Source organism: Nicotiana tomentosiformis, chromosome 3, assembly GCF_000390325.3.
Source record: "Nicotiana tomentosiformis chromosome 3, ASM39032v3, whole genome shotgun sequence".
Lineage (NCBI taxonomy): Eukaryota > Viridiplantae > Streptophyta > Magnoliopsida > Solanales > Solanaceae > Nicotiana > Nicotiana tomentosiformis.
This window is the reverse complement of record NC_090814.1, coordinates 75,706,275-75,715,499: the sequence shown is the minus strand read 5'-3', so window position 1 is coordinate 75,715,499 and position 9,225 is coordinate 75,706,275. Positions and strand designations below refer to the sequence as shown.

At 37.1% G+C, this 9,225-nt stretch overlaps 1 protein-coding gene and 1 long non-coding RNA gene across 3 annotated transcripts; one reads left to right on the top strand and one right to left on the bottom strand.

Annotated features, from left to right (window-relative positions):
• The first annotated feature begins 1,774 nt into the window (after positions 1-1,774).
• LOC117276936 (uncharacterized) lies at positions 1,775-2,918 on the top strand. Its single transcript, XR_004507198.2, has 2 exons — positions 1,775-2,159; positions 2,271-2,918. It is a non-coding gene; the product is annotated as an uncharacterized lncRNA (long non-coding RNA).
• A 617-nt stretch (positions 2,919-3,535) lies between these two features.
• LOC104097042 (protein YLS7) lies at positions 3,536-8,737 on the bottom strand. 2 transcript variants are annotated; one of them, XM_009603549.4, is made up of 4 exons: positions 8,390-8,737; positions 7,311-8,117; positions 6,251-6,525; positions 3,536-4,618 (listed from the first exon to the last, which is right to left on the bottom strand). In XM_009603549.4, the coding sequence occupies exons 2-4, from the start codon at positions 7,864-7,866 to the stop codon at positions 3,809-3,811; spliced, it is 1,641 nt and encodes a 546-aa protein (XP_009601844.1). In that variant the 5' UTR covers positions 7,867-8,117; positions 8,390-8,737; the 3' UTR covers positions 3,536-3,808. The 2 variants fall into 2 exon arrangements, with proteins under 2 accessions (XP_009601844.1, XP_009601845.1); XM_009603550.4 differs by having other exon boundaries at positions 7,311-8,107; positions 8,390-8,733.
• Between the last annotated feature and the right edge of the window lie 488 nt (positions 8,738-9,225).

Here is a 9,225-nt window from a genome sequence, read left to right as displayed (position 1 = left end):
TACAGAATATAAGGATTAAGTTCCTTAAGCTTGTTAGTATATTGTATTTGTAAAAAAAATTCTGGAGAAGAAAAATAACGTATAAACAGAATGTATAGAATAAACAGAATTTAATCTAAGCCCACTGAATTCACAGTGTTTTTTTAAGGAACTTAATTCCCTCCTAGTACCTGAGGTTGTGGATTATTTTCTCGCAAGATAGAACGGATTACACACTAGTATAGCGGTACTTCAAACCCCAATGTTTCAATGAACACAAATGGCGGCAATAAATCACACTTACGTTGTTTGTTTTGTAAGAAAACAATGCAGAAAGGAAGAGGAGAATTCAGAAATTTCATAAGAAAAATATGAGGAATGGCCTTCTATACATAGCCAACAGGTTGGGTTTAAATAAAGAGGTGCAACTCTTCAAGATGACCATTCATGTAAAACGGCTCCAAATTCGAGCGATGACAACGACGGTGCGAGGCTTGCCTTCTTCTCAACTCTTTAAGAACTAGAAGAAGTGTAATAATATATATATATATATATATATATATATATATATATATATATATATATATTTAACAAATGAGCTTTCCTCCTCCAATATGAGAATTTTTTTTTGAATCAAACAAAGTAAGTAGTAGGGGTTTCATAGCAACTTTTATTCTAAAGGAAAGCGAAGAACCAACCTTTAGTCAATAGGAACTTTCCTACCCCTTTCTATTTCGACTTCTTTGAAAGGTGAAAGAGTAAGAAGCAATACAAGGATTAAGCCCCGAATGAAAGGCTTACTGAAAGTCTTATGCCTTAGGGTGAAAGACTCTAATCCATTCGATACAATACTGAGAACACAAAACTTCCTAGCCTGGGTTTGTGTGAAGCATGAGAACATGACCAAGCTCAGTCTTTCGCTACTCGTGTGACCCCACCTCTCTCAATAGATGATGCCCCTTAAACAGTGTGAAAGGGTGGTAGGTAAAACTAAGGGAATAATCTTCTGAAAAGATAAAGCTAAAAGCAATCTCTGGTATAGATATTGATATTGACTGCCTCTATGGGAATTAATAAAGGAGTTTTTCAGCCCTTTTGCTGGATTGTTGGTCCGCAGCCCCACCCTATAGAATGAATAAGGAGAGGCTTATCGATGGCCGAACCACTCTTATACTACTCCTTACCTCAAGGGAGTCTTTTTATTTTGCATATCTCGAATTTAGAATTCTTCTCACGCTTTTTTCCATCACGATTTTCTCTTCGAGAACACTCGCCTCGTCGATTCTTCCTCACGTTTGAGTGTTTGCTCGTCGTTTAGGCCCGTGAGTGAGATTTCTGCTCATTGCAGTCACCTCCGGGGTTCTTCACACCTAGATAGTACCAGGACTTCTTGCCGCTTTATTAGTAAGTAAGCTTGTTTTATATCTCCTCAATAAAGGCGAAAGATCACTCCTAAAAGCAAGCTTTCTTTTATATGCGATACTATACCCGGTTCACCAGGTTCTACCACTGCAGGGCCCAATCATACTCAAAAAAAGTCTCGAGGAGTCCGTTTATTCTCTCCGTCTGAGCTTTCAAAGATATACCGACCTACGGCATCTGACCATCAGATGTCGTAGGTCGTCTTCTAACATTACTTTCGGCTACCACAATAGTCTATTCCATCGCTCCCCTTTTCCTGTAAAGTAGTTACTACCTGGGCCACAGAAGATGCTTGAAGGAGAAGCTAGGGTTCAAAAGGACCAATGAAACTGCTAGTGGACTGACTTTCTAGGCCTTCTCTCTTGCAAATGAACTAAAGGCTATACTTTGTACCACCCGGAGGTCATATAGATCGGAGCCCGCCCTACGGATCCCCTTTGTTCAACGGGGAGGGGTCATACCCTCCCCGCCCGCTTAGTTTCATAAGTCTAAATGATTTGAGGCACAGAATCTACCATAGATGTGAAATTTGGACTCCCCAAGGATGAAAAATCAAAATTTTATTTTCCACTCCATTTCCCCCACCAACCTCTTTTAAACTAAACCAAGCTTAAAAACCCAGCAACACCAACCATAGCTAATGGTGCTGCTACGAGGAAGGTTCAAGGGATTTGTTAAATAAGTTTGGTCGTTGAGATGACATTTTGCCACTGCTCCAATAATACCAGTTGGAATGTCGACCTGTCGTTTCATACCATGTAAGTCTGCAAAATTTTTTCAATTCTATTGTTGATTTCTATTTATTGCGATTCAAAAATTATTTTATTGATTATCTTTGGCTGAATAGAAATTTTGGGGTTTTCTTTCAGACTAAGAAAATAAGGTTGGAATTGAAAAAAAGACAGAAAGATCAGATGATGGTTTAGTGGCAGCCATTGGAGAATGGGTGATTGAAGAAACCCAAAGAAAACGATAAACAGAATAAAAAAATTGGTAAAATCAATTTGGTCACAAACAATCGAAGCAACGACAATTTAAACCTTAAGGGGAAAGTTTGCTTCAGAAGGCTGGGGTTCTTTGTGAATCATGGTTGGGGGAAATCGGGAATGGCTCTTTTTTATTTTAACCACTAGGTTTTATCTTTTGCACAGCGTCACATGATTGGTACTTGATTGGTACCGTTAAAGACTATAAAATACTTTACTTTAGCAAACTTAAGGATTAAAAATGCTCTAACGCAATATTTAAATGATAAAAATAAATCTACTCCTCATGGACAATTTCAGCCAAAAAACTGGAGGAAGTGCTTTTGGTTTCATGAGCCTTTCTCACTCTCTTGTCTCTTTGCACTGCTCAGATAGCAATATGTTTTGTCAAAGGTTTCCTGCTCAGTTTTATGCTTATGTTTTCATGTTCGGATTTTCGTTACTATCAATGAATTGTATAGATTCCTCTCGAAAACAAATATAAATTGAAATATGAAATTTCTTTTTTCTACAATTTAAAGCTTCAACACATCTGACTTAGCAAAATATAGAGCATAACCTATTGAATGCGCACTTCTGTTCTTCCCTATTTAATAATGATGATGCAAACTTCTAAAATCCGAAATTTTAAGCAGTATCTCCTGTACTTTTGTCAACCTAGTTTGTATTTGTCTAATTAATTTGTAAAACACTTTTGAGCAACAATTAGTGTTTTGCCAAGCGTTTAAAAAACGTTTTTAAGTGTATTTTTTACAAAAATACTTTTCAAAAAAGTATTTTTGGATAGAAACCATTTTTTTCTTCTCCAAAATTAGTTCTGCTTTTACTCAAAAGCACTTTTTTTCCTTAAAAAAACTTGGTCAAACACCTTAATTTTGGATAAAAAGTACTTTTTACTAAAAAAAAAAAAAAACACACTTGAAAACTAAGCTTGACCAAACAGGCTTAGTTGTCTGATCATCAACTTGAAGACTGATTAGGACTATTTATCGACATCTTTCGTAGTGTCTTCAAAGGATAACAGTCCTTGAAAATCACATGCCCCTTCGATAAAAAAAATTGAAAGTCAATTGTTTCCACAAAAAGAATATAACCTGTCTTTCTTGCTAATCTTTTAAATGAACCTGTAAAAGGGCGAAAACGTAATGGGCGAGGGAAAAATCAGATGAAATATTTTATTGCAAAGAAAACGTTTGTATTTAGTTAAATATCCTTGCACACATACTTGAGACCTGTGAAAATTTCGTGTAACTTAGGAATTATCTTACCGTGGATATCTAAACATAGATTACAACACCAGCTACAACAAGAGATCTAAAGTAACTAAAAAGCTAAACTCCATTCGAGAGAGATAAATAATCTTCCCGTAGCTGTGCTGTAGAAGCACAAAAAATGTTTTTTAGCATTAAGGATCCTTCTTCTTATGAAGCATTGCTCTGTCTACTCTGGAAGTCTCTCCCTATGAGATCAAACACTAACTCATTCCATGTATCAACAGGACCTGGCATGCACCAGTGCAGGCAGTCCTGTGGAGGGGGCTTACCGTCAGGACCTCTTTTTGTGATTTTATTTGGGTCGGGGCTCCGGTAAGGACCAGGATGTCCATCGTGGCGGTATGCAAAGACTTCTGTGATATCCATAAATTGTAAGGCGGACTTGTTGGTTTTCTTCTTAATAGCACGAGTATAACCTGTGAATTGTTTTTCATGCATTATGTTTGTGAAGCCATTTTCAACAAGTTCACCATCCTCTGCAGGTTGCACTTTTCCGGTGCATGACCCTCCCGTGTTCCATGCTCCACCCTCGTAGTGATCGGGTGAGAAAGAACGTACAATGGTGAGACCGCTGAAATTCGGATGTGTTGCCATGGCAGTCAGGATGGTTTCCACAGAGATTCCAAAGGCTTCAATGTTATTGACTTTCATCTTTCTAGACTTGTTGGGCCACCACAATTGTCCCCCAACAATCTCATTATTCAAAACGTAAACTGATTGCTTTGCAAACCAGTGACCAGAGGAGAGCACGACGACATCAAACTGGGGGATATATTGCATGAACCCATCATCAGGAACATCAAGGTGGAGCTTAACTACACCTGCTGGCGCGAAATCGAGAGGCTCAGATGTTTGGTTAACAAGCCATGAAGACCAAATACGGACAATCATAGTAGATGTGGATCTGAAATAGTATCGCTGCATCTTTTTATTTCCACGATTTTTTGGAACTTCATACTGCCAAAAAATAAGAAGTAAATTAGATGAAGAGGCACAATGAACCAACACCTGTCTTCTAAAAACATGTGCTTTGGGAAGATACATAAAGCATGTCTAAAGTTCTGTAACTTCAATTGGGAGATTTTAAGGACTTCATGGGTAATATCTCTTTCTTTTCCTTTTAATAAGTGGCTTTATGGATACTCTCACGGCAAAGATTTCATTTTTTGAAATGTAAACAACTATAATGCACGTGAAACAACCAAATTAGGATAAAAGAAGCGTAGTCATCAGCTTCTCCAAGCACAAAAGAACAAGAAAAAGGGACAAGGCAGATAAGAATATAATTCTGGAACTCTTGACAGGCACTATAACTCACTATTAAACAGACAACATTTAGTGGTTGGAACCCCAATTAAGCTACCACCACTTCTACGACTTGACCAAGAGGACATATGCTTCAAATGAGTAACATCAATGATCCAGCCAGAAACTTACGTTCACAAATCAAGGTGATAGATAGCAGAGAGCTTCTATCGGGCACTTTGTTCATAGGTGTGCCGGCATATATGCTCCATGTCCAACTTGTCTACCTCTCTCCCCTATCCAACTTTCCCACTAGGCCCCCTTTGACCATTCCATGCATGAGTTGCCACCACAACCACATTATTTTTCTGCTTTATTTCTTTGGCATAAAAGTTTATTTTATTCCAGGTTCTTTTCAGGAGTAAACAATAACTGATTGCCACAATATTCCTGATCACCAGTTTATGACACATGTTTGACCATCCCATGCATGAATTTGTATCCAACCTACAACCCCAAGATCAACACTCTAGGAGATTGTATCCAACCTACACTCATGTGAACCAAATAAACCTTTACATTTCTAAATGGTAGGTATCTACCAGTGTACCAGTTTATGACACTGAACTGATTAGGTATCTACCAGCACAGATTTTCAATGCACAAAAGCAAGCTCACATGTTTTTATTGATATTAACTAAACTAGGGAGTTGAGAATAACGATGTTGTGACTATCCTAATACAAGAACTAAGTACATTATAGCTGAACCGCGGCGCATCCTACAGTGGAAAATTTTGGAGTAAAAATTGGGGAAATGTGACTACAACCTGTCCTTGTTTCGGGAGCTGAGAACTGTAACTTATATACTACGAACAGTAACCCAATTTTTTCTCAATAAGGTAATTTCAACTTCAATGTGTTAAGCCCTTTGTGTCCCTAATGAAAATGCATAAAACAAGTTGGCCGGACCATAAATCATGCACAGGGAAGAATAAGCAGGCAGACAAAAGAACCAAGCAGATAAGGTCCAAGAATTGGATCGAACTTTTAATCTTAACAAAGAAAGAGATTTTAATCTTAACAAAGAAAGAGATAGAATAGCAGCACTTTCTCCGAACTCCAGAAGAGTTGTGAAATTTCGCGTAGAAACGCAGCTGGTATCTTCAATATAGAGAGAGAGAAGAAACTTTAAGATGCTGAAAAATTAAAAGACAAGACAAAGTCAAAGGAAAAATTGCACAAAGTAACAAAAGGATCAAGATTCAAGGTCACTCAATAGCTAACCTAAGCCATGTTCCAGAACTACCCAACTACTGTATATTTTTAAGAGCGCGTAAAGTCACCTGCCAAAGGATACACAGCATTGACTCCATCTGGTTGCGAGCAACTGAGTCACCAATGAAAGCTAAAGTCTTTCCTCTCATTAACTCCAAAAACTTCTTTGGATCAAATCGTGGCAGGTCACACTGAGCAGGTTTCCATCGCCAGTTCTCATAATCCTTATCAGGCCTTCCATTTCCTTGACAGTTCTGCATCTGTGACAGGACGGGGCAGGAGTCATTTCTGTACAACGGTCCGGTCAGATCATAAATCCACTTTCCATGATATAGATCACATTCTGCAACATTAACAAAGATAGATGTTAAGAGTTTCAAACAGTATCACAAAGGATTGGGTTTAGCAAAAAGTTTGCTTGCAGCTAGCCAAAAAATTTGAAGCTAAATACCGCTGTGATATAAATTTCATCAACAAGAATAAAAAACTTCAATTCTTCAATCATTCCGATTGTCTCAAAAAATTACAGGAGGGTCCTATTTCGTCCACATGTAACTGGAGCAGCACAAACGTAGTATATATTTACAAGTAACTTACACAAAACATGCCATTTATACTGAGTTTGCTCAAATCCACCTACCAGTAGACTAGCTAGATGTTGGAATAAGATATCAAGAGGATGGAAAGTGAACACCAAGCATTCTGATGGCTATCTCTTTAGTTGCCGCCCAGTACTTGCTAGTGTGCAGCAAATTATGCATCTCATTTACATTAGTGACCCGAAAAGAAGGGAGCAGCGGAAGTAGGATATAACAGTAAACCATAAAACTAAGGATGGATGGGCTGCAAAGTAGCAATAGTTTTTCTTCATGCTATCCCGGAATTGTTTGTTTTCCATAAGCACAATTATTAATTTTCAAACTCCCCTATCAGTTTCATGGACGACTAATTTGTATAATAAGGAGATCTAACATCAACTCAGAAATCAAAGGAAATAACTGCTTGCTTTAATTATTTAGAGAAGAAAACAGAAAAGCAACTCATGAGCTCTAATAAAGAAACAAAAATGTGCTGCTGTGCAGATTTGAGTAAGATACGGATTATAAAAGACAAGGATGAAACTTGAACCTGGATCTAGCTTAGTCTGATTTATGTCATTGGATCCAGTAGATGAAGACCTCACATCCTCCAAACGGGTATCAGAGGACAAAAGAGACCCTTCATTTTTCGTTTTCTTCGGCAAACTAGAATTGTTACTCTCTCCATGTTCTTCCTTCGATTTAGGATGTGGTTGAGCCACAGAACTATTCGATTCAAAAAAAACAGTTGTTTGGGGTGAATTTTCAATTAATTCCCCCTTTGCATCTGATTCTGTCATTTCATCTTGAGGCTTGGAAGTCTGGTTCTTTTCATCCTCAACTCCATTTTCATTTTCTTTGTTTTCTACTGCTATAGGATTAAAATTTGCGGTATCATTAATAACTCCATCGCCATCAAATGTTACCCTATCTAGATGGTGTACACCATAAAAATACTCATGGACAGCAGTCCCAATAGGTTGAGAGACCAGAAATGAGGAAGCAAGGATTAAAAACACAGCAAGGCCCCCTACTGTAGTTACAATAGACAAAAGTGACTTTGGATAGGACAATGTAGAAGCATCTTTAGATGAAAAAGAAGACATAGCTTCTCAATTGTGTAGCAACTTCTACAAGATCCACAAAGAAAACATGGGGAGATTTATGGCTTATGAACCACAGTTCTCCCAAACTAAAAGAAACCACAAAAAGGTTGAATCTTTGTCCAATTTGAGAGTATTGAACCTATCAATTGCCTAAAAATTGGGCCTTCAGAGCAACTTCTGTGGCAACAAATATACAAAAAAATTCTCAATTATTTCCTGAACATCAAGTCCACCTCATAACCTGCAGAAAACTAAAATTGCAAATCATAAGCAGAAAGATAAAGTTTTACAACAAATTGAAACAGTAAATTCACAGCAGAAAGGGGGGGAAAATACAATCTTGCAAGCAACATCACTTATGTGGGTAACCAAGATGAAATTAAGAATCAAAAATCCTAAAATGTCCCCTAATTTTTATTTATTTCCACGAAATCCACCACTCAGACCGAAAGAACGTCTCTTTTTTTTTTCTGTAATTTTTTATATAAGAAAGAATAACAGAGATATCCAAAGCTATCTTTACCTCAGGAACTCGTGAAGCAACAATTGAGGTAAAATTCAATGCTGGGAAAAGCAAACCCACAAAGAAATCTTCAAAATACACCGCAAATTTACGAGTCCCCGGCAATGAATCGCCAGCGAGCTCTGTTACTGTCAAAGGTTTGGAGTAAAATGAAAGCAATGTCAGGAGTCCAGGTAAAAATCAGAAGAATAATTAAGGAATTGTATTATCGGATCGGGAGATGGAAATAATAATTTATATATGGGGATTGTAATATCAAAATTTTATATAGGATCTGGGATGAATCGAATTGGAAATTGAATGAGTGGCTTTCTCAGACACGAACCAGATGAATCTAATTGCCTAATTACACAGAATTGAAATTTGTCGGTATATTTAGGAAACCTACTAACCATCGTCAATCTTAGGATGCCAAGTGTGGATCCAGATTGGATACTGCACGTGATTTTTTTCTTGTCGCGTCATGTGTGTCGTCAGAAAACTTTAATTGCAGTATTTTATATAAATTAAGTTTAAAGTTCATACTAATTAATCATAATTAATGTCAATTTTGGGGTCCAAAAGAAAGGAATATTATTCTTATCCGTTGAATTTGTTTTAGGCATGAAAAAGGAAATGTCTATATGTTATGCATTTGGTAGAAAATAGAAATTCTGTCAATTTTAGTTAACGATCATTGCCTATTATTAATGAATGTCCTTAAGAAATAAAATTAAAAATCCTCTATGCTACGTTTTTATCCTCTTGAAAATAATGTCTCCTTTGCATTCTGAATTAAAAAATAATCCCTTAATTTAGAATTAAAAAAATCGAGCTTGCCGGATTGACAATCCTGT

Bases quoted from the DNA above. Each gene is read 5' to 3' on its own strand.
- LOC104097042 (XM_009603549.4), bottom strand. From the start codon at position 7,866: ATGTCTTCTTTTTCATCTAAAGATGCTTCTACATTGTCCTATCCAAAG. The intron at 6,526-7,310 runs GTTCAAGTTTCA...TTAATGTTGCAG, and splicing joins TCAGACTAAGCTAGATCCAG to AATGTGATCTATATCATGGA. The intron at 4,619-6,250 runs GTGACTTTACGC...ATTTTTTGGCAG, and splicing joins TGCTGTGTATCCTTTGGCAG to TATGAAGTTCCAAAAAATCG.